Source organism: Argiope bruennichi, chromosome 11 (assembly GCF_947563725.1).
Source record: "Argiope bruennichi chromosome 11, qqArgBrue1.1, whole genome shotgun sequence".
Taxonomy (NCBI): Eukaryota; Metazoa; Arthropoda; class Arachnida; order Araneae; family Araneidae; genus Argiope; species Argiope bruennichi.
This window is the reverse complement of record NC_079161.1, coordinates 49488218-49515063: the sequence shown is the minus strand read 5'-3', so window position 1 is coordinate 49515063 and position 26846 is coordinate 49488218. Positions and strand designations below refer to the sequence as shown.

General features: G+C 28.5%; 1 protein-coding gene across 1 annotated transcript in view; it reads right to left on the bottom strand.

The window, feature by feature from the left end:
• LOC129956442 (cell adhesion molecule Dscam2-like) overlaps positions 1-24348 on the bottom strand; it is a 342184-nt gene extending 317836 nt beyond the window's left edge. Inside the window, exon 1 of the mRNA XM_056068324.1 lies at positions 23740-24348. Within this exon, the coding sequence (XP_055924299.1) occupies positions 23740-23785 (46 nt within the window). The 5' untranslated portion in view covers positions 23786-24348. The remainder of the gene's footprint in view (positions 1-23739) is intronic.
• Between the last annotated feature and the right edge of the window lie 2498 nt (positions 24349-26846).

Sequence of the window (26846 nt, the reverse complement as noted above, 5' to 3'; positions counted from 1 at the left end):
TGCCACCATGCTTATATTGTCTTGCGCAACGCAGTTTTCTAAGCTTCTCGTAACGTATCTGTTTGTGGTGTACCATGAAATCCGTCGGTAGAACGTCGTGTTGATCCCAAAACACTTAGTGCTCTTCAATGAAATGGCATCAGTACCTTTTGACCACAGAATTGGTCATTGCATTGGACTCATAAACTTGGCTACAATAAGCTCCTCATTAGTCCTCCATATGAAAATGCATTACCTCGTTTTCCAAGGACTCGAAAAAAAAGTGTGTTTGAAATTAACGAACGCGGGCATTTCGCGGTGAAAATAGAAAACAGAATTTACTTTCTAATTATTTACATAACTCAAAAAGACAATAATATAAATAGATGATTTTTTATGTAATCTTTTTATAATAATCTTAGTATAATATCAAATTCCTGATTCGTCTGATTTGGATATGAATTCTTCAATTTCAAACCGTAAAGGTCAGTGATCTCGTTGAAATTTGGGCAATGATTTCATCTCACAAATTGCACTTTTGTCAATTTATGTATAATTGCACTTTTGTGTCAGATAATCTATAATTTCACTTTTGTGTCAGATAATATATAATTTCACTTTTGTGTCAGATAATCTATAATTTCACTTTTGTGTCAGATAATATATAATTTCACTTTTGTGTCAGATAATCTATAATTGGAGTTTTGTGTCAGAGTTTGAATCATATCATCGACTGTTGCCCTGCCTTTCTGTTCAACTGTATATGAATGTAATAAAAGTAAAACGCTAAATGAATAAATTTTGGTGTATGATGCTTAAGATAAAAGTTTAGATATATTTCTAATTATTGATAATATCCGTAAAAGCGGGGTGTCTCTCTCAGTCATCGTTTAGGCTTACATTAGAGAAACTCAATCTATGTAATTACAGGAATTGACAACCTTAATAAAGAAATCATATTTATGAAAGAGTGCCCTGTTTTAATGTCGAAACCATTTCAAATTGATTTTCTGATGTCTTACTATACACCGGTAAGTATAATTTTGTATAACTCTCATATAAGCATCAATATTATACCATAAAGACATAAATGTTATTTAAATTATTAAGCGGTCTGTAAACACTAAAGAAGTATATTGATTAGTATGCATACGCGCATGCACTTAAAAGTAGCGTGAAACAAAACATTTCAAACCGCAACCTTGTAGAGAATCCCATCATATGGAAGAATATTCCAATCAATTTCAAAAGGGAAGAAATATTATTTCATACGGATTGAAGTGTTAAGCCCAATTGACTAAACAAAACATATGTAACTATTATGCTATTTTTTGAAATGTCCGAAAGGATTTTATAGGAATTAAAATCTTATTAATTATAGGAAATAATCATTATCTTAATTATAGGAGTTAAATCATTATAACTGAAAGTACTCCAAAAATTGTTTTCATATTTGCGATTGATCGCGATGCGGTTCTTGTTTCACCGTATTATGTTATCAATATTGATTTGGCAACCTACACGTAATATCACTTGAGATTTTTATATTTGGAATTGTTCATTATATGAAAATTATTATAGTTGAAATTTTACCAAGAAATGAAATTTTTAAGCATGCTTACTTCTATGAATAAGCGATCATAGGATTTATACTTAAATTATATTCCTATATATTATACACAATACTATATTTATTACACACTATATTCCAACACTAATTCTAGCACTAATTTATTCTTTTGTATATAAATGTAGAGATTATTTATTTTTAAGTAGTGTAGATGTAGAGATTATTAATGTAGAGTATGTAGAGTATTAATGTATTAATGTTAAATGTAGAGATTATTAATAAGCGATCATAGGATTTATACTTAAATTATATTCCTATATATTATACACAATACTATATTTATTACACACTATATTCCAACACTAATTCTAGCACTAATTTATTCTTTTGTATATAAATGTAGAGATTATTTATATTTCACTCCAAAATATGCATCAGATTACTATCATCGACCGATAATATTATTATTTATATAATTTTAACAATATTTCTTCTTGAAAAAATAGTCTAGTTAAAGGAATTTCGATAATCGTCATATTCCGAACGCTTTTCATGCTATTATTGAAAGTATCAAAAATTTACTTAAAAAAAACGTTCCTGAAAAAAAGCAAGAAAATGGCACATATTTTTGGAACATATATGCATAGAACATACATAAGGTTGCTCTCGATAATCACGTTGTGATCACACATTACATAATTTATTTATCATGTTTCAATCGATAGTGATCCGAATTATCAAAATCTTTTGAAATCTAGAAATTATATAAAAAAATTTGAATCGCATTTATAAGAGTAACAATGTCATTTCAATCACATTTCGAAAATGAATTTCTAACCACTGAAAACGCTTTTAATTTCTAAAAGATACGTATTTTTGTTCCTTTAGAGTTGAAATAACGGTAACCTTCACTATCTAAAACTACATCTCAAACAATTCTTTAATTTCGAATCCCAGCGTCACTTTCGAAAACTGTAAATGACACTGAACTTTTAAAAAATGTCCTTCATTTCCTTTTATTTTCCTCCGATAGTCATAGCTCGCATTCGCAGGCAATAAAATTGTAAATTACATTAAAGTTTCCTATTTAATTCCTCAATTCCAAAATAATTGGAGTTCCGATCTTTTACTAATGACTACGATTACTTTCATGACTCACCAGCACAACATCCATTTATTAAACATTATTAAAATTCATTATACCAACTTAAATTCCTTATTCCCCCCCTCCCCTTCTTAATTTCTGAATGACAGCATTTGTAGTCAGTGATACAAGTGGTTTCGATGTATAAAACGGCTACATGACGAGATCACTTACAGCGTCATCTGGTGATAAAACTCTAGAGTTTGTACTTTTATCTTAAAACACACAAGACAGATGGGAAATGACAGCGGTATAACTTTATGTATTTATTAAAATAAAACATCTTATGCACAATAATATTGAGAAAATAAACGCTTATAATTGACATTTGTTTGTTTGCATTTTACAAATTGTGATGACAAAAGATATGGATAAAAAGAGAAAATATTAAATTTCGGATTTAAAAAAGTGACACCACTCCACATATATCTGCTGGAATAATTCAAACAAAGTTTGTGTTACCTTTCTGTTAACATTTTAGGATTTTTAATGACTTATAATAATATCGGGTGTTGACAAACCAATTGATACACGAAGTATTTAAAACTTTTAGAACAACGAAAATAAGAATATTTTGTTATAACTAGTTCTATTTTCAATTTTTAACATGTTTTTTACGCTAAAATTCAGAAAATCCAGAAGAAACAAATGCATATTTTGAATTTTATAATTAGAATTAACTTTCGATTTAATCTTTACATATAAAATCGAAAACGCTCTCCAACTGCGAAATGATTATTTCCCTTCTAACTTGTGCTTGCCACTTTCGTTCTAAATGTTCCTGTAGAGTTCATTTTAGATCTGAACTCGGATTCTAGCATTATGTGCTAGAGAATTCTGCAATTGATCTCCCCTCGTAATGTATAAGCGTTAGACAATACTTCCATTGTCTAGACAATACTAGTAGTATTGTAGTATTATATTGTAGACAATACTAGTAGTATTCCATTGTCTAGACAATACTAGTACTCTAGACAAGACTAGACTAGTATTGTCTAGACAATACTTCCGTGACTATAGATGCGGTCATTCAAAAGTTAAATTGGGGGTTAAAAAATTAAGGCGATTATCCCCAGTGTTTGTATAAGACCTTAACCACCGGCTGCATCAGTAATGCAGTTATTCATTTCTATTGGCGGACGATTAATAAATAAATAAATAATTACCTCAGAGGCAATCAACTAGTTGCTCATGTTCATTACCTAATATTTTTTACACATAATTGAAAGGGGTTTTGTTCTAAATCTTAATTACGCCTTATATATAATGATCATATTACATTTTACTTTGAAGAATTTATTTCAATCAGCCATACTATTTAGTAAGATAATTTTAAAAACAGTAATATTAAGAAGTAGTTATTTTTTGCATTAATTATTGACAATAGTAAATCAGTTCATTTCAAAAGTTTATAAATGTTTGTTCAGTATTCTAGTTTTACTATCAATATTTACAAAAATATTATTATATATGAACTTGTCAGAATCGTTAAAACTTGCAACGATAAATTTCCTTTTAAAAATAAATTCTTAAAATATAATCTAAGCGCTTTGGATATACTTGCCTTACTCTAAGAAACTTTAATTATAGACATTAAATTTTTTTGTAAACAAATTTTATTACTTATTTAAAGTTACAATGTTCACACTATTACACACCTCAAATGGCTCACCCAAAATAACAATAAGTATTATTAATTTAAAAGAATGAATATGTAAGCCTTCTTTTATTAACTACATTTAACAATATTTTTTTTTAGATACGAAATTTTGACCAGTCTTTTCTAACCCTCCTTGGCATGATTTTTTCTTTTTTCTGTTTTTTTTTTTATGAAATAAATCAGGCTGATATAATTCATCCTCAAAATGTGAGGAAAAATGTCAAAACAAGCCTGGTATAAATATATAATATGAAATAATTAAAAAATAGTATGATGGAAATATTCATCATCATGCAAATTTACATGTTAAGCTCAGTACAAAATCTTCAATGCCCCTCTTTACTAAATTTCTCCACTCACTATTGTCCTTATTAATAAAAAACAACTCAGATTAATTATAACAAAATATTCAAGAAATTGCACATTTCTTCTAACCATAATAAACAGCGGAATGACAAGCTCAAACCCGCTGTAGATTGTGACATTTGATTTTTTGACAGCTACGTTCCTTACGCAGTAGCCGTGAAAAAAATGCCAGCAACGACCAATTTACAGTACACCTGTTTTGGGTAGAATTTTTTGTTCACTAAATGCTACGATGGAAATTTCCATCACCATGCAAAGAAAGAGGTAAAATATATTATAATTTATTTGTAAATATATTTTTTCCCTAAAAGAACGGTATTCTAGATTATAACGATCCTTTATCATACGTATCTTAATCTTATACCAAAACTCCTCTGACAATGACATCGATAAGTGGCCGTAACTTTCTATTCGATCTTTGCAAATATCTTGACCAACGGACTGTCCGTCCAACACGTTATTAAATACGGCTTTAGGAATTTTTCTTACTCTTCTCTTTTAGTGCTTTCGTTTTACACAGTTTCCTACAACCCTTCACATTTTATTTTTATTTTGGCGTTATGTGTCACGACGTTTCAGATGAAGCCAATGCCATTTTAACTTGCTGGCCAACAATGTACGTAAAATACGCTATTGTTTTATAAGAATTGTATCATTTTTATTCTCTGGTGAAATATTAACAGCAATTTTCATTAGAAAAATTGCAGTCAATATTAAATGTATCTAAATTTGGTGGACGCACTATGTGTTTAAGATACATTTCGTATATTCTAAGCATCTAGGCTTAATTACACAGATTCATCTTAATTTAGAAGTTACTAATTATTAACGTAATAATTGAAGAATTATTATATTAATTACGTTATAATTAATATTTTGTTAGAAGAATTATTACGTTAAATTATATATTCAAAAAATAATTCTAGCCAAGAGAATTATTCTTTAGATTTACTTGAACTAATATCTTGATAATTTATTATCTAGTAAGACAGTTTTTGAAATATTCCTTCTAATAATATTAAACATATTTAATAAATTTGCGTATTAATTATTCTTTGATAATTTTTTTTTAATAATCCAAGCGTTACACAGAATTCGAAATGCTTAAAAGAATTATTTATTACCTACTTTGATGAATGAATTGGTCTGAAACAAATTATCAGTTTAAGTAAACTCAAGAGAAAAATTCTTTATAAACTTATCTATTAATGGCAAAGAAAAGTAATAGATTTATTTTATCTAACAAACTAGTTCAGCAGTTATATTTTCTTTTTTCAGTAGATTTATTATATATAAATATATATTCGAGTTAATCGCTCAGAGAGACTTTCATAAATTTTGCAAAAGTCGTATAACGTAAACAACGTAAAACATAATTCATTTTTTACAATACCCTGAAGACGATTACGTTACGATCTGATCCTCAATATTGAGTAAAAACACGAAGTATGGAATATATCCTCTTCCTAATGGATTTTAAACTTGTCTCTGTTTTGTATGTTTTTTCCCGTTTAAACCTCAGAGAAAATACTTCCAAAGCTTAGTTATTCTCAAGAGAATGGATCTGCTGAAAGAGGATATATGAAAAGATTAGTATTCTAAAAAAGGTTGTAAAAAATTTAAGTATATTTTTAGAAAATATACTTTAGTAGTATATTTTTAGAAAGAGGAAATTGGTTTGTGATTGAGGGAATTAAATCGTAAGAAAAAATATTCATTCCGGATTATGTAGCTGCTAGTAAAGTAACAGCTAAATATTTTATTATTTAAATCTATTTTCAACTTTTTGATTTTAAGAGATTTGGTGAGCTATTTTAATTTATAGTATAATAATTTTGAATAGATAAGCATAAAAATAAAATTATATTCAAAACATTTATTAAAAATCTAATTAATACTGATATAATTTGAAATAAAGCACTTCTCTAACAAGTAAAAGTATCATTTTTGCATAGAAAGTAGAAAGCAAAAGTACCATTTTTGCATTAAAAGCATAGTACCATTTTTGGAATGGGTGACCTTATATGATAAATTATTGCAGATGTAAAAAATTACAACGAATAATTACTTATAAATAAATGGTAATAAAAATTGCAACCACTGTGTGAGTTGGAAGATCCCTTAAACTTAGCAAAGCTTGATAAATTTAGGATCCTGCATCCAAAACACATAAGAACCAGGAGGAGTGGTCCCCAAAACTTTATCGTATACTCTACCAAATTATGCCAGATAATTCCTTACATTAAATTGTATTGACGTACAGTAGTTACGAAATATTAACTTTTGGTATGAATTCAGCATTTTTACTTAATTTATCATCTCTTTCTTGGCGAATGATTTGGCGATTAATCCCTGGCATGTATTAATAGTATTCAAATATAGAATTTATATTTTAAGCATGTTTTGCTCGACCGATTGAAAAATATTTTGGCACAAAAATAGACATCGGAGTTTGGAACTGCAAGTGCAGTTTGATATATTTAGGTCTATTGTGTTTACATGTCTCTGAAAGTACACCCATACATACAATTAACCCATTGTTAATTTTGTCTAAATCTTTAGCAGGTATATATTGTATATATATTAACCTTGTGCACCAAATTTTAACTAATTCTCTCCGTTTTGTAACTATCCTGTACATTTATATTTAAACAGCTGCGCATACAGATTTCTTCCGAACATAATTTACACGAAATTTAATAAAAATCTGAAAATTTGGTGTAAACTCTGTAAATCAAATTTCATCCGTCTGGCTAAAATTAGTTCTGAGTGATCTTTGTCATCGACAGATAAAATGACATTTTATAAAAATATGTTTTTCGAATTCAGAGCGGTCTAAAGCGTGGAGATTCTTCAAAATGTCGAATTAGATTTTTTTTTTTTTATGATTACTATACTTTCTCTGTACTACTTATACGAAAAAAAAAAAGAAAAAGAAAAAGAAAAAGAAAGTTGAAATCGTACAAAGAAAAATTTACACATTATAATAAATGCTCGATAATACGTCAAAAATGACAACCATAACTATTTCAAAATCGATATAATACCGGAATTTAGAGACAATTTGCAAGAAAACTCTTCAATAAACTTAATAGTTTCCAACCATCATTCCCCCTCAATAATGTATTACTAATCTCTAATGTATTACTAAAAGGACTGTTTCGCTTTAATTCGCTAAGCCGGTGCAACAACTAAATAATATATTTAACCCTTTTGCCATCCTTTCTTGTCGACGAAAATTTCGGTTTTTCGCCGCTTTTGAACAAACAAAAATAAAAACTCAAACAAGTAAACATTTGCAAAGCCTTTTAAATATTTAAGAGTTTTAAAATGTAAAAGAACGCTTGAAGCTCGTTACGGCTGCCCTGCAAAAATTTCACTTAAACGAGCTAGACGCGTTACGGATGACGAAGAAGTTAAAATCACAACCTTTTTCACTTCAAATAATCTGAATGTTTAAATGATTAACATTTGCGATATATTCAAGGTGTAATCCAAATTACTTTTGGTATGTTAAGCATGATTTCTGCTATTCGGAAACATTTAAAAAGTACACAAACTGAGAAGTGATTTTTCACTTAATATTTATATCTTATATGTCAAAACGGATAATGCAGAATACTAACTTCTGCTCAAATTAGAGGTCAATGGCTCAAACTTATGTCAAAGCACTGTCCGTGCGATCACCGATATTTTTTTTAATTTTATTAGAGGTGGCGCTTCATTTACGAGTTACCTATTACATAAACCATATATGTTTGAAATAATATAGTAATTATTTTAAAATTTAGTATTTAATGTCTCCAAAAATACAAAACAATTATTTTAATTGGATAATTTGAAGAACAGGATGTTCTGAAAGAAATTAAAATATAGCTATAAAGTACTGAATTTATGCAGCTATGCGTAGTATGAAAAAAACTTGTCGAATGTTCTCTAGGTACTTTTAATAGGGTTTCAACATTTCACAAACAATTGCGGAAGAAATTTTAAACTTTAGTGAGTACTGTACTATTTAGAATACAGTTTATAATTTTTAATTGGATAATTTGAAAAACGGGATGTTCCGAGGAAAATTAAAACGTATATATAAAATACTGAAATTATGCAATCTTGCTTAGTATCATAAACCTCGCTGAATGTCTTATTTCACGAATTATCGCCAACGAAAAATTCAACTTTGGCGAGATTAATGCACTATTTAATTTAAATTAACCTGACTGAGAATGTGTCTTTAAAATTCCTGGAATGTATTATAATATTAATAGAATGGATAGCTTAGTTAGGAAATATAAGGGCAATTGAAGGAAAGAATGTCAAAATGAATCAATTTGATGACGGTAAGGCATTTCAGACTATAATGGGGTTATTCTTATAAGTTAGACAAAGTGTTCACGGAAATATTTGTTTTCTCGTGCGTCATCTGTGCTCATGGGGTACGTAACAGTAAATTCATGACACGGTCGTCATACTTTGCACATTATTACAAGATTTTCGTGTACTTTAAGATTAAAATTATGAGTGCATCTAAGACAGAAATTTAAGCATCGCTTATTCTTAACATAATAATGTCTACAAATAAATACATCTGAAAAATAAAACATATGTTAAAAAAATTCACTCAAACATTACATGGTGAATATCATTATATAAAGTGAATATTATAGTGAATTAATATGACAGATATAGAAAATACACTTCAGACCATTTGATCTACAGCAGTCAAACTGAATAGTATGTATTTATTTCATAGGTAGTTAGCGCTGGGTAATAAAGTTTTTTTAAAAAAATATTTTTTTAAACAAAATGAGAATTTCAGTTATTTTTTTTCGATAGCTACGGCGCATTTCAATCGAAAAATACCACTTTAACACAATTAAATTTTGAAAACATAGTCATTCAGTGACAACAGTTTTATTTTATTTAAATATTTCTCTATTTCTAATAACATTTCGAAACTTTTTAAGAATTTTTAACAACAACAATTCACTATTTTAGGTTCTGGAACTTTATTCACTCACATTTTGGTGATATTAAATGTAGTACTTTTGCATTCGAGTTATTGTTGCTATAGAAATGAGAGTTAATTTTAAAAATGAAAAAAAAATGACTAATCGAAACATAAAACTTATATTTTAAAATTAAATACTAAAACTATTCATGAAACTAATATTCTTATTTTTTTTTCTGAGCTAGCATCCAATTTCTAGATAGTTAGCAATGTGTTAATGCACTTTATCAAACTGTTTTTCGAAAATGTCATTGAATCGATACTTTTCAAAAACATGAGGATATTTCGGTACATTTTTATGTTGAAAAAAGGCATTATAAAAAAAGGTTTAGAGACCATCTCCTTCTGTCCAATGAAATGCAAGTACTTTCAAGGATATTTTCTACCTTAGTGTTATTCATTGAGTGTTTAGTGAAAAAATGAAGCCGAAAACGATTTCAGATACTTCTCAGCAATCATTGAATGGAGAACATTACTTCTCCTATTTCCACAGCTCAGAAAGTATTTTAGTTAAATATTCAGTAGTTGTCTCGATGGCTTCCCGAATTACCGTGATAAATCTCGGGAATGGACCGTGTTATAGCTGACAGAATTTCTACGATTTGTTAAATTCGGTGCATCATTGGATATTTCAAAGAAATACTTTCTTAACGCTTAACTGAGAAGGTGAAAATTTAGGGCTTAACAGGAGAGGTAAGGTATCAGAGACAGGATTTTTTTGCATTCAAATTAAATTTTCTAATGAAAGAATTTGTATGAAAATCGGCCAATATATTCTGCAAATATTTTTCTTGATATATAAATATGTTTTAGAAGTTTTTCAAAATATATCATCATTAAAAAAGTAATTGCGTTTGAATATACATTTTCTTCTCAAATTACATGTTACAACAAATAATATTCGGTAAAAAATATATTACTTTTTACATAACATTTATTTTTCCAGAATATACATATATAGAAAACAATATAACGGAATATTCAACAATTATATAAGAAAAAAAAAATGACAATGTGTAAAATTTAACAACTTTTTTCTATCTGCATAATTACTACGGAGAAACTTGTGAACATCCCTAGCTCGGTTTTTGAAGATATTTTTAATATAAGGTTAAGTACTAGTATAAAAACGAGCTTATAATTTATCTAGATATTTTTCTTGGTATATTAATATATTTTTGAAATTTTTCAAAATACATTATGACTACAAAAATTATTTATATTTGAACATACATATCAGAATCAGTCGAATGCGAACTTTTATCGAAAAGAATCTTCTGTATAATTATTCCCATCACTAAAATCACTTTCTGCTTCATTTAAAAGTCTCTGAAGCTCTGCTTCATAAAGGAATCAGTAGGTTGGATGATATTTCTAGGACCAAGTTTTAGAGTCATCTGATAGGCCTAGTACAATATTGGAACACTAAATTGGAGGTGCATTCTCACAGTCTTCGCGGAAAGAAATAACCGAAATATTTTTTTTTTTTAATAAAAGAGTCCGGTTGAAAATGTGCACTTGTAGTGAAGGTCCAAAAACAATAAGCTACAGGGTCCATCCATTCGACTGAGATAAAAATAAAATAGGGGTGACCGAAATTTCATCCTTAGCGGTCTGAGATACCTCACCTCCATAGTTATGGGTTAATAAATTCGAAACACTAAATATGCAATCAATATCGAATTCAAAAATATGTGTTAATGGATATATTTATGTACAAATATTTTCGATTGCTATCTAGCTTTCGCTGAAAATAAAAATCATTGGATGTTAAAAGAATTTGACAAAATATAAATGCATTCGACAGATTTGCTAGATTTATTATCACTTATTATAATGGTTCTCATGACAAGACTCTGTGGAAATTTCTTAAGAGTTCTTTTCATTAAGGTTCCTAGAAATCTAAATCATCTCAACTTTTGAAACTTGAATATACAAATTTCGGTGAGATTGTTCATTTATTTCAAAGGAAATGAATTGGATTCATAATTTTTTATACTCCGATAACTCCATTTTGATTAAAGATGGAAAGATGATGTAATTTTTCTGCTATATGGCAATGAAAAAATTTCGTTAAATTTTCGCTTGATCGTTTTTCAGTAATTGGAATTGCTTAGAAGTTAAGATTCGAAAGATTCATTTCAACACCTAATTTACGACGGTTTTTAAAACTAAATCTGCTTATTATCAGTTACATTTGTTTCACCATTTTTCAGCGTCAACTTATTCAACTTTAAATTAAGGAAGGAAATGTCTCAAAGTATAGAAATTCCATTTTCCTTGCATCCCAAATGAATGGAATCTGATTTTATAGTTTGTCACCAGGAGTTTTATTTATTTATTTTGTTGCAGCTCAACAAAAATTCTGTTCAAAATACTATAAGTTGTCTGGATGTTTTTATGTTAATTGCTAATAAAATATAAGTGAGGATATACAATTTCATTTTCCTCTAACGAAAGGAATCTACCCTCATTTTTTTAAATTGCCAATATGAAGAGTTTCCCCCCCCCCTATTGTTGGTGATGTTCATTTATTCGAAATGATAGAAATTATTTAATTTTTTTTTATGCTATTGACTTATAAAATATAAATGAGGATAAAAATTTCATTTCCCTTGCATCTCTAAAGAAAGGAATCTACCCTCATTTTTCAGTTTGCCAAGAGTTCTTTTCCTCTCTTGTCGGTGTTCAACAAAAACAGCTTTCGAAATAGCAGCAATAGTTTGAATGGTTTTATGTTATTAACTACATTTTTTTCATCCAAACGAACGGAATCTTATCAAAATTTTATAGTGTGCCGACAGAACTTTTTTTTTGTTGGAGTTCTATAAACATCCTTTTCGAAATAATATGAATTTTTTTTTTATGTTATTTGCCAATAAAATATAAATGAGGATATACAATTTAGTTTTTTTTTACATCCTTAGCAAAAAGAATCTGCCTTCATTTTTCAGTTTGCAGAAAGGAGTTTCTTTTTTTTCCCCACTTATTGTGCTCTAAAATAGCTCTGTTCCTCAGTTTTTCGAAATGATACCAATTGAATACTTACTGATTAATGAAATATAAATGAGAATACAATTGAACTTGCCTTATATCTCTAAGAAATGAAATCAACCCTCATTTTTCAATTCACCAAGAGGATTTTTTCCTTCTTGTTGGTTGCTTTACAAAAACCTTGTTCTTCAATTATTTGAGGTAATACCAATTGTTTGGATGTCTTTAAGTTATTGATTTATAAAATATAAATGAGAATACAATTTCATTTTTCCTTCATCCTTAACGAAAGAAATCTCATTTTTAAGTTTGCCAAGAGGAGTTTTTTTTTCTGTCTTGTTGGTTGCTCTACAGAAACCTTGTTCTTTAGCTATTAGAAATGTTATTAATTGTTCGATTTTTTTTATGTAATTTAACATATAAAAAGGAATTATTGTTGGTTCGTATTTTATGCGCTACCGTACCGTTCATTCGATTGCGAAAAACTGCGCTAACTTATTGCTTTGTATCTAGAATATGTATCAACATGGCCAGTTGCATGTTGGATGCTCACGAGTCGTACAGCCAAGAAATTGTTTTTACTAAAGACGGAAAAATAAAAATATTATCTACCTTAAAGTATCATTGAATAATAAAATCAAAAAATACAATAAATTTTATTTATACTTTATATATTATTCAATTTCATTAAATGAATTCATTGTCGCCAAGAAAACAAATATTCTTTCTATCATACCTAATTAAACATGATAGTTATTTTAAATTTCAAACGAGATTTCCAAAATCATTTCCTCTGTGACAGCGATGCGCCAGGTACCAGCAAGTTGTTAATAAAATATAAATGAAGATATAGTTTCATTTTCCTTACGTCTCTAACGAAAGGAAACTACCCTCATATTTTAGTTCGCCAGCAGGAATTTCCGTCCCCCTCCCCTCGTATTGGTGCTCTACAAGAACACTGATCTTCAGGTATTCGAAATGGTAGTAATTGCTTGAACGGTTTTATTTTATTGACTAATAAATGGTGATTGTTTTATAATTTAGTGAAGGAAATACATGGAAATTAGAAGTAATTGGGAAAAAGTGCTCTACAAGAACAATGATCAGTTATTCAAAATGGTAGCAATTGATGAATGTTTTTATTTTATTGACTAATAAATGATGATTGTTTTATAATTTAGTGAAGGAAATACATGGAAATTAGAAGTAATTTGGAAAAAGTGCTCTACAAGAACAATGATCAGTTATTCAAAATGGTAGCAATTGATGAATGTTTTTATTTTATTGACTAATAAATGATGATTGTTTTATAATTTAGTGAAGGAAATACATGGAAATTAGAAGTAATTTGGAAAAAGTGCTCTACAAGAACAATGATCAGTTATTCGAAATGGTAGTAATTGATGAATGTTTTTATTTTATTGACTAATAAAATATAAATGGCGATTGTTTTATAATTCAGTGATGGAAATATATAGAAATTAGAAGCAATTGGGAAAAATAAATGAATACGTTAAGGAAATCAATGAACGTTGCCTAATAAAAAAAAAAGCATAATTTAAAATAGGAAAAAGCATGCCATCTTTAACCTTTTAACGGGCACAGGCCGTTTTCTTCAAAATCTACATTTTATTCTTAAATTAAACAAAATAAGCTCATTTATAACCTAAAGAAGTATTTTAAAATTTTGTTGCGGTAACTACTTTTTATAATAGGGGTGGTAACTTATTTACCATCGCTCAATATAAGCAATGACATTTTACTCACTTATTCGATATAACAAATACAAATAATTTCACAAATAAATACGCATTTTTGTAAAACTTTTATTTAATTATTTCAAAATTTAAAATATATTAATTACACATGAAATAAGTCGTAGAAAAACCAAATACAATGTAAATTACCAATTGCATAATTTTTAATTTTTCTGGGGAAGCAACATAAAACAAAGAGCTGCACACAATGAAACATTACACTTTTGTCTATTTCTGGGTAATTTGGGTGCTACAATGTTTTCAAAATAGTTTAAATCGTTTGCAATATATTTTCCTTCGCCTTGAAAAGGGTTAACACATACCAAAAAAATATAAGTTATAATTTTTATAGTAAAGCATCCATATTTTTTGAAAATATGCATTTCCAAAATCAATCATTCTGACAAAGTTAATATCATTCTTAAATTTTGTAGTCAAAGGAAGGACTTCTGGCAATAGTCCATTGTTATCACAAAAGAGTTTCGCCTCCAAGCCTCCTCATACTTCCGGGTCATTTGAATGACCATCATTTCAACGGCGTAAGCAGACGACGCAGTCTTAACGAGCTCTGTCATCCGAATAGAGGTAATACATCTTCACATCACTGTTATACCCAGCGTAAAAGTGATAATCTACTTATAAGTCAACTTCTTATCGAAGAATATTATGACGCCTAGTAATAGAATGGTTCGTAGTAAATTAGGCTTAATACCGTCACTATCCGAAGAAAAAAATATATTAGATATATTAAGTAGTGTGTTTTCCCAATGGTTTTGAAACGACATAAATGTAATAATTTAATGTTGTTCTCTATATTAGAGCCCTCGCTATACTTATAAAAACAAGATTGCGCTTCGGATATTTTATAATAAATTTCCGTTGCTAGTATCAAAATTCTGTAATACCTGGAACTTTTATACTTTGTGATCCTATCAATATCGGTGACTTAGTAATATTTCAATAAATTGTATATTGGTCAATTTTATAAATAATTCTTTATTCTTATTTCATTGAAAAATTCCCTAAACAAATACATTCATTACCTAAAAAGTAGTAGTTTACGTTTGGGATAATAATTTCGTTCTCCAAAAGAAATCGCATATCTGAAAAATATCTGGAGCACTCTGCAATAATAGTATTTTATAAGAAATTTGATTAGATATATGTATATATAAAATTATCTATTTGTATAGACAAAGTAATTTAACCGTAAAAACAATAAAAAAATATTACTTATAGAAGAAAAATTACTTCAGATACGGTTTAGAACTATGAATTTGTCTTAGCTGTCTAAATAATTTCGTTCGCCAGAAGAAATCGCATATCTGAAAAATATCTGGAGTACTTTGCAATTATAGTATTCTTTTACAAGTAATTTTTTAGAAAAATAAATGAAGAACACTACCATAAAGAAAAACAAGGGAATTTGACGATAAAGACAATCTTTTATCTAAAAATGAAAAAGAAAGTTACTTATGAAAAAAAAATGCTTTAGATGCCATTTAGTGTTATCAATTTGTCCCAGTTCCGAACTCTCTACATAATTTAAAACACATTAGATGCTTTATTCTATTTTCGCATTTTATAAAATGTGTTGAGAATTCTCAGAAAGTTAAAACTTAACTACTGAAGTCCAAACAACAAGTCCAAAAAAATTCACTTTTATGAATCCAATTTCTAAATGAGAGTCATTCAATATCAATCTAGAGTAAATTACCTTTATTTATACGCAAATCGCAGAGTTTCTTAATAAAATACGCCAGTTGTTTAATAAAAGTTGGTTTGAAGTTTCATCTTTGGAGAAAGGAATTTTTAAGTCTTTTTTTTCTTATAAAATACTTCTTTTATATTTTCTTTATATTCTTCTTTAAACTCAATAACAATCAACAATGAATTTAATAAATTCCGAGATTTGAAAAGCCTTCTCAAATACTTCCACATTAGAATCTGGAATAGAGAAATTGAATTTTTAAATTTCCGAAGATATTTTTTTTTTCATTAGCATAATATGCTCTTAAATTTAAATGTTCATAGATAATCAATATTAAATATTAATACTATTTTGAAGAGAAGAAGATTTCCATCGTACCATTACTAGTGCCTATTAACTATCGCGATAAATTGTTTTAGAAGTACCTATTTTCAAATATAGAAATGAGTATAGCACATAGTATCAATAAGAACATAAATAGTAACAATTTCGAAAAAATTTAATTCATCATATTGGCAACAAATGAAGTGGACCTTCTTTATTTTACTGAATAAAAATTATCCAGCATTGTTTTTAACACAATTCTTTCATAAGTTGGATCCCCATTTGTTCCATGAATGAGTTCTTGGCGAAACATTCTTTTTCGAAGAACTTTTCTAAAGTACTTTTAATAAGTTCCAATACGACTTCAAGTATGAGATCATTATATGCGACTTTATACTTTACATACCAGACAACAGTAAGTAAGCGAATTAAGTGATCTTTTTTTTCGTTTTTTTTAAACATTGCCTTTATAATATCAGTTAAAGCTATGGAACTTTAAACTCGAGAACCGATATGATCTTATAATTTAATTGTAAAACTATTTAATGCTACTGTCTAATCTGTAGCATACTCCATTTAGGAACAAAGCATTTGGATTTAATAAGCTCGCTGCCCTGACTCATGCTTGAAAATTTAACCACCTATCTAATTACATGGCATTCTTCTTTGCTATCTCCTGCTTGTTTTTTAAAAATTTTTGTGCTCACATATGCGTTAAAGAATAAGCAGAATAGCAAGGTCAGCTTTAGCTTAAGCGGCCAGTGTTAATCATAAGTGGCCGTGTCTTCCCCCCCCCTCCCCACCCCACCCCCTCTCAAAAAAAGTTCGGAATACCGCTATATGAATTTGTCACACAAAAGCCCTCATGAAACAAACAAAAAATATATGGTTGTGATAGTTACTACCAACTAATTCTACAATGGCTCACCTTTCCTGAGATATTATGACCCTACTGGCCCTTTATTAGCAACAACAAATCCATAGTTCACCTTCAAATAATTCATTGAGGGAATTTATGCATAAAATTTAGATTTTTTTTAGAATAAAAGCAACTAGAGATAAATAGTAGCAAGTTATTACAAAAATATTTACAGGGGAAAAATAAAAAAGCACAATTTAAGTATATAAAGGGAGTAAAACAATAAATATATGAATATTGAATCAAAGGGAATAGCGATATTTATGAATAATGATATAAAATCAAAGAAATAAAACAATTAAATTGTATAAAATGTTTAAATAAAATAGTGGAATACATAGATAAACGGACATCGAAATTTACACATCTACAATTCTAATTATATAATTATATAACGAATTTCAATTACATGGTTGGTTACGCTTTTTAGTTACCGAGTTAATGCGCCTGTATGGACTCGCATACAAATTTCCGTGGAACTTTTTTCTTAAATAAATCTTGAAATTTGATGCAAGAATCATAATATTTATCCATATATCTCGAGGTGTATTTGAATTATTTTGTTTGTAACAGCCACGCCGTCAGACAAATGCGGCTCTGAAACTATTCTTAATTTCAAACTTATTGTAATATAAAATGGGTAAATTTATCAAAGTCGATTCGAGATAGAGGTTTTGTTACGATTACATTATTTCCTCTTTATATAAAATTACACTAATTCTTGGGCAACTAAAAATACTCAGATTTGATTTACAAAACAACAATTAGTCTTGGAGAATAGTCTGGTAAAAGTTTTTTTTTGAAGTTAAGATATTAACAAATGAAACTGCGAGTTCCTGTTGCGAAAAAAAAAAAAAAACATTTATATTCCAAATAAAGAATAGTGGCATAAATTCATTTTAAGAAATCATGATTCCATTTTCTATAACAAAATCACAGACTTTCTGAAATTTTTTATTTAATTTTCCTTCTAGTTTAGAAAATTTGCTTTTGTTTATGCTCAATAAAAACTTGAACTTTTGCCAATAATTCAGAAGTATCGTTTTCTGAGGTAGATGTTAGAACATGGATTCAAGGATGTTTGAGGATCTTGTTTTAGCTGGAAACGTTTTATGCATTTAAGAAAGGAATTAACAGGACATGGCTCTCCGTTTAGTGTTGCTTCTACTATAAAGTTTAAATTGAATGAATTAATGAATTAAACGAAAGCAAATATTTATTACAGAAGCAATTGTTTAATTAATTTGAAAGTAAAGAAATTGCATTAAAATATCATTTTGAAAACTTTTTCATCTGGTAGCAATTTCAACATTTTATTTAATTTTCAGCTTTAGGATAAAAATTAATTTTCTTGTATTTGGAAAAGAATTCTTTGAAATACTATTGAAATTAACGAAGTACAGGCTTCAAATATTGAGAAAACTGTTAATAGACTGAAGCGTTTTTGCTTTACGGTGCAACAATTAGATTGTGTTAACAGCTCAAAAATACAACCAAATTGAATTAAAACGCAAATGTGCTCTTAAAAGATTAAATCAAAGAAAACTGAAGATCCAGTATAAAAAAGTAAATGTATACTCATTTAATGCACATCAGGTAAGAAATTCCAATTGAAGATTAAATGCCTATAGACATCTTGAATAACTAAATATTTTGACTTTTACGTTGATGGAAATTAGACGGTTGTTCGTGGATGATGGTAATTACAAGTATTTCATGAAAAATGTGTTTTTTTTTAAATTTTTTTTATAACAGACCAGTTGAAGGGGCTGCAGTAAGTAGATATGGTTAATGCTAACATCCATTAAATATTGAATTTATCATACATCTTTTAGAAAGATATGACATAATAGCATAGTCATAAGAAATGCACTGTTAAAATTCAGATTACAAATCTTGTAACAAAAGTATGGAAATTAAATAGTATCATCATCTTTTGCGGAAACCATATTTAGAAGAATCTTTATCAAAAAAGTGACACAATATTTTTTTCAAAATAAAAGTTTATATATATTTATTATAAAAAGTATAAAGGCACAAATTAAAAATACACTTTTGATTATGCAAAATGCATAATCATGTCAAAGCATTTTTGCAGAATGCTTAGACATAATTTAAAATACAAACAAAAGTAAAGAAAAATTATAACAATAAATTGAACAATCTTCTTTATCAAATGTTAAGGCTTTGTTTTGAATACCTCTAGACTTGATTATTGATTTTATAATAGGCAGCATTAAATTCATCAAATTTTTAATGTTTGAAGTTGATGTTTTCTGCAGTTCTCAGTTACGCTTGACTAAATTGACAGTAGTAATTGCTGTAGTCAAATCATTACTGTAGTGACAGTAGTAAACTACAGTAATGACTAAAGTGACATGTTTTAGTTTTAATGTTTAGCACACCTACACCCGCTCTGAATTTTTTAAATATTATTTATATGGTCACGCTATAACTAGTAAACCCCACGACAGTCAAGGTGTTAATTTTATAATTTATCTATCCAGATAATCGTGAGGATGATCAATAATCCAGGTAGAGCATCTTGTTATATAATATTATGTAATTTAATGTTCAACAATATTATACAATATTGCGAATATTATTTAATATTTTACAATATTATATTATATATATATATATATATATATATATATATATATATATATATATATATATACATACATATGCTACTAGGGGAAGGGTTATTTCTGATGGCTGATCACATTTTGGATGAAGAAGCATGGATCTAATGGCAAGAACAGTGTTTCAATGCATTTTAGCAACATAATTTGGATTATTATTTTGTAGGAAGAGGCATGTTCCCTCACGTGCTTATATAATGGCATATTCAGGAGGATATTTCAAAATATCTAAATTGTTTTATTTCTATTCAACATTCTCAAGATTATAATAAAAATACCTTATCCAGAAGTTGCTCTGCATTTCAAGTAATCCCCGAATCACCCTTGCTAAACAGTTCCTCTCATATACATAAGTTAGGGTTCTACTTTTGCTTGTATTTTACAATGTTAAACTTAAAAGTAGAGGTTCATTTGAAAATCTTCATCTGTTCCAGTCATCGAATAAATTTAAGTTACAAAATATTAAAACCAGAAATGCTTTGGATACTCAATTGCAAAATTTCTTTTTCTCGCGACCAGATTTCGGTAACATCCTAGTTTAATGTACCCTTTTTCGCCAAGGATGCCAACAGTAAAAAAATCGCCAATCAGGTTGGGTGGCCGTATAAACAATATTGTGAAACAGTTACAGTTACATTAAAATTGTGAGATTTATTTTTTATCCATGAATAATTTTCCCAGAACCATTATGGGTCACAATTGCAGAATCTTCTTCGAATTCTGAAATTACGAAAATTTCCAAAACTGCTGCGCTGGTCTGTACTTTAGACAATAAAATTCGAATACGTGATGCCTTCGGTATCTGAAGAAGGCATCAGACATATCTTATTTATTTAAAAATACATCCTACGGCTTCGCTAGAAGCGGGAGCGAGAACCTAGTAGCATCACTTGCTCATTAAACTTAAAGATTCTGAGAATAAAAAGAGCAGCACCAGGGAAAATAAAAGCACCTGCTCCTTGTAGCTTCGATACTAGCCACCGGTGTTTTCTTAAGAAATTTGAATAAATAAATACATATATTCGGTTCAATTAATTATTTTTATTGAGCAAGGAACCATTTCCATAAAAAGAAAAGCAGAACTTTTCAATGAAGCAAACGTTATTCTGTCAACGCTATATATATTTAGAAATGTAGACATCGAATTCTCAAATACATTATCTCTCATAATACTTGGGATTATCTTAATCATCAGACATCGGATTATTGAATACGCACAAACTCATTGAAAAATCACGAAAAATCCTCGAAAAAAAAATTTCAAAGAATTCCATAAGAATGTTTAGATGAAAAAAAAATGTGAAAAACAAGACAAACGATTTGAAAGGGTTGAGCATATGTTTTTAATTTCTGTTCCGGCACAAATCGTAAGCAGACGATCTTAAGTTGAATAAAATAATTCGGTAAGAATTGTAAAAGGTTAAATATTAGCTAATCATATTTTAATTTAAAAATAACAGTGAATTTTTATTTAGCAGTAATAATACTTTCGATTATAAAACTTAATTGAATTCTTTAATGGCTGCTTATTAGTCGCTTATTTTTAGTTTTCATTTCTTACAAAATTACTGTAGTAGATATACAACTCAGCAAGTGAGAAAAATTATAAACAAATCTGTATTAGGGTTGCTGGGAAAATTATTCCGCTTTTTTTTTTATATTGGCGACAATCTCGGGGGCACATGAAACTAGGATTACACCCAGCTATCTTTATGAGCGGAATTCTTCACATATATTTGACTACCATATCGTGCTTTTCGTAATACATAATAAATGATCCCAAAATTTTATATTTTGCCAAATTTCTTTTTATAGAAAATGTACTAATTCTGCTTTTCTAATTTGGGTTTCTCTTTATCCTGTCAAAGTAATCGTCTAACATTTCCATTTCATGAATGTGGACGGTTACTCTGTTCAAATAGATTTCTGAATAGCTATTGAAGATATTTATTCTCCGGTTTATTGCCTATGGTAATGCTTACCTACTCTAGAGTCTAGCAAGATTTCAAATGTATTTAGTTGTACAAGTTCAATGTACATGTTCAAATGTACGATTCGCAAAATTGTGTAGCAAATATATCCATATATATTACGGTATAACTAAACACTCTGCAGCTCAATATTCCAAAAACCGGATTCTCAAAAATATCTTACTTAAAATCATCGTTCCATACTTTATTTATCAGATTTGGAAAATGAGTCCAATCAAATGTTATATTCTAAAATATTTTACAATAATATAAATTTTTATTCCATGAAGCATTTGCTTGGAAAATATTTAAAATTCAACACATACATATATTGATGAACAAAATGTATTATTCTTATATCTCAAACTATTATGATCGGACATTACTCGCGCATCGCATAATTTTTTCCTAAATAATAAGTTAGAATTTAATTGCTCACCGATGGTGCAAAAATGGCATGAAATCGGTCAACATCTCAAGTGTTGCTGTAATTTCAGCTGAACTATTGCGATAACACTCTCTGAAATGGATGTTGTGATCTAATATTATCGAAAAACTTTATAATTAAATGCATTAAAAAGTCAAAAACATACTGATGTAACAAAGTATAGCATATAAATATCAAAATGATAAGAAATTTTGATTGGTAAATATCAAACTTTGAAAACTTTCGAATCTGAAAAACATCATGTTTGTATATCATTAACCGTATAATGTTTTATAATGAAAGAAATTATTTGCACACAAATGAAATATTTTAAATCAACAGGAAAGAAATACGAATATAGCTATACAAGGAAAAGTATCATTGTAATATTGATTCAATTAAATGGTTTATAAATAATAATTGAAGTCATAAGGAAATGAATTTCGGATAAATGTCTAAAACTCACATTCAAAGTTTTTCACGTTGTTAATAAGCTAGTACCTTTTTGACATCCTTTAAAAACACAATGCAGTCAATGAGTAGATTTTATAATTGATGAGAATAAGAGTTTTTTTTTTTTTTTTTTTTTTTTTTTTTACATTTCTTGCATCATTTTTCAAAATGTAATTAAGAGTTAAAAGGAGTAAACATTTTCTTAAAAATATTCTATTAATTATGATTCGAGAATTTTTGTATTATGAGATGAAACTTATATTAAAAAAATTTACAAGCTACATAATAATTACTTTTAGTAGCATACATAATTATTTTAGTAACGAAAGTAGTCATTACTGAATTCATAAGTTATTTTCTTAGAAAGAAATTGAAATAAAATAACTTACAGTTATATTTTCTTCTATTTACCTTCATTTTTCTAATTAGAATTAACAGTTATTTCCTTAATAAGTTGCTTTATATATTTCGCGTAAAATAACAGCGATTAAAAAAAATGCGTGTCAAAAAAATAAGTGCCAAGAGCACTCTTTTACTTACTGAGATTTTTTACTAAAAAAAATTATGAACTAGAACGCATACTTTATAATATTAAGGAAATTAAAATAGTATTTGGGAAACGAAAAAAAACCCCATAAAGTTTGACAAAACACATACACATATAAATATATAATTCAGTATAATTCAGTATGTATAAAAGCACTATTATAAAGCATTAACAAATATTGTCATTTTTTATAGGCGGATAACTTCGCAATGTAATGAAATGTATTTCGAAGAGTGAAAAATATCAATTAAATATTACTTACCTTGCCTTGTTAAGATGATTAAGATGATGTAGGGTATAACCAACATTGTTGTCTTCTGTGTAAAATCCTCTGGATATTTTACATATCTTGATTACAGACTTTTGATCTCAAATATAAAACTTGGCATTACTTTATGAAAATCATCTGATAACACAACAAAAACGTGGAGTTTAATGTAACTGCTTGAACATTCTTATCCGCTAACTTATTTGAAAACACCTTTGAAAGTTTTCATCTATATCAAGTTTTGAATCATTTTATAATAATCGTATTTTGTTTAAAAAGTATATGTAACTTTGTTTTTTAATCAAATTTTTAAAATAGTCGCACAAAAAATCAGTACATTATATCCATATTTTTTTTATCCGAATATCGTTTCATGAAACGCAAACAATGATCAATTCAAAATATATGTATTTGTACTTAAATTATCAGTACACAAATTGAGAACATTTCAACCAGCAGAAATCCAATTCTTATTGCTCGATATCAAAGTTTATTCCAAATAATCTGTATTTCTCACAATCCAATTCACCTGTGATTGATCAATGCAATTTTAAAAGTATATTTTAAAAAGTACATTAAAATTCACTTTCATATCCTACTGTAAAGTATGGCTGAAAATCTTTCAAATCCATTTAGCTCGTCGAGATTCTGACTAAACTTCAAATAAACTTCACACCACTCGAAAAAGTTTCTTTTATCCAAAGATGACCGAACGCGCACACGCAACAATATCTATCCTGACACTTCAGGGGATAAACGTCCAGATCTTCTAGTTCGAAATGCTGGACTGAAGGTGAAAAGCACGTGAAACAAAGAGTAATACTCTAAAACGGAAGAAATGACATCTACAATAAAATAAAACAATTTTAGTCTTTCAAAAGTCGATAAAAAGTTTATATGTATTATCCATCAATCAAGGAACACACGCAACAGATTCATCCTGACGTTACGATAGAACCGTGCGGTTTCTTTGAGCTTTCGATTAGGAATGCCGGACTCAAGGAGAAAACACGTGAGGCACTGAGCGCTGCGGTAGAAACGGTAGAAGTGACATCTATGAAACGAATGAAGGCACTGTCGGAAGCTTTAGGCAGTCAAGTGGTTTTAAGATTTTGTGCTATTTATATATGTAGAATTTTATTTTAAATTCTAGTATTTCATATTTTCATCACACATAAATAAATTATATTTATACTTTCTGATATAAATATATGTAAAAATTACTGCAAAATATATATAATTGTTAAAGAATATTCGTGATTCAAGATTTTTTGAAGTCATTTTTGAAACTTGGCGGCTTATCTTTTGGTATGTCGCCTTTAGAAACTACACCAATCGAAGTTTATTGATCGCGTTTTTGTAACTTTTCGAACCCCGAGTTTTTACTTGATTTTTATTTTAAGTGGAATATGATGCAAAGTAGTGTAATCGAAGAAAATGTGTAAACCTAGGAAAACCAATTAAATATTTAAAAAATAGTCAAGGAAAGAGAAGTAAATGCTTGTTGATCGTGATTATTATTCGTATAATAGAGTATTTCTTTCCTATTCCTAATGTATATAAATCTAAGTGTAAAATATGCTAAAGATTACATTTGGTACATACATTGCTAAAAAGTAATAAATGCAAATTAATTGCCGATACTAATCTATCTTTGTATTTTTACTATTCAATGTCGATTACAAACTATTATTAAAGTATTGTGTAAATTATTCTTTTGGTTTAATTTTCTTTCATATTATCGGTTTGAAATTAAATTTTGAAATGTATTAAACCCTTTTTTTTGACGGAACCTTAACGTTTTAATAATTAGTATTGTATGTACAATATTAACAAATAGAGTTCTCGGAATTATCGCTTTTGACCAAAATGTGTTATCTTAAATATTTTTTCATTGCATAAATTATTCCTAATATTCTTTTTATTTGTCTATTTAATACATTATTTCCTTTCAATTTCTCGGATGAAATCAGGATTTGAAACATTTCTGGTGGATTATAACTTCCTTATACATATGTGTTTTTCATTTGGAATTCTCTGGTGTGTTGTAAGTGGAACTTTCATTTTTATGTGAATGCAAAAATTCTTTATAATTGAAAACTTGATAATTTTAATATATTTGTTACAAAGGGAATTTTAGAGGCTAAACAAAAAGTAATATTAACAAAGGAACGCGTTGAAGACGAGAATTTAAAAGCGCATAATTCTGCATTTAATAACGAAATACTTATAGATAGAATCATATTTCAAATACAAAATTAAACAATATAGCAAAATTATGGAAAAAATATTATCACATAAAAATGATTATGCATGTGTAAAGCTTTATATTGTTGTCTACTTACTTCATTTTATTTAACCACTGACTTAAATACAAACTAAAAACTAATTCTAAAATTTCAATATTTATACAATGACGATTCTTAACAACAACTTCAGCTAAGGAAAATTTCCCTTGGTACGTTACTTGCTTGAAGCTTTAGAAATATTGACTTTAAGAAGAAGGTTCAGTTTAGTTTACTTATATTAACGTCCAGTTGTAAAGCAACACTAGGGCTATTTTGGGGACGGACCTCGTAATTTTGAACCGCGGTCAGATGACGAGAACAACATCTGAGCTGTCACCCCCCTCTCCACAACACACCACAGTAGTGGGAGGACGTATGGCATGACAGATTTAACGTGCAACAGACACCCTTACACGACGGTTCTTGGGTGGAATCGGGTCTCGAACATGAAACCCTACGGCTCACAAGCCGAGACCTTACCACCAGGCCACCACGGCCTCTTTAAGAAGAAGGAAAGGAGGAACAGAACCCGTAACATTTGGTTGGTATACGGAACAATCGACGCATAATTTCGATGTTCCACTCGAAATTATATATTTCCATAAAAGAAACGCTAGATAATTGCTAAATAAGGAGAATGCAGGTAGCAATTACAACTAAAAAATAGTTACCCCATCCTTTTTAAGTATCCAGAATATCTGAGCTGGTCATCATATTTCTGTTTCTGTTGCAGACTCATAATTGCCTCCCCTATGATCAAAACATGCGCTTGCCTCTTAGACCAATGTAATAAGTGCCATCGGTCATGAATTT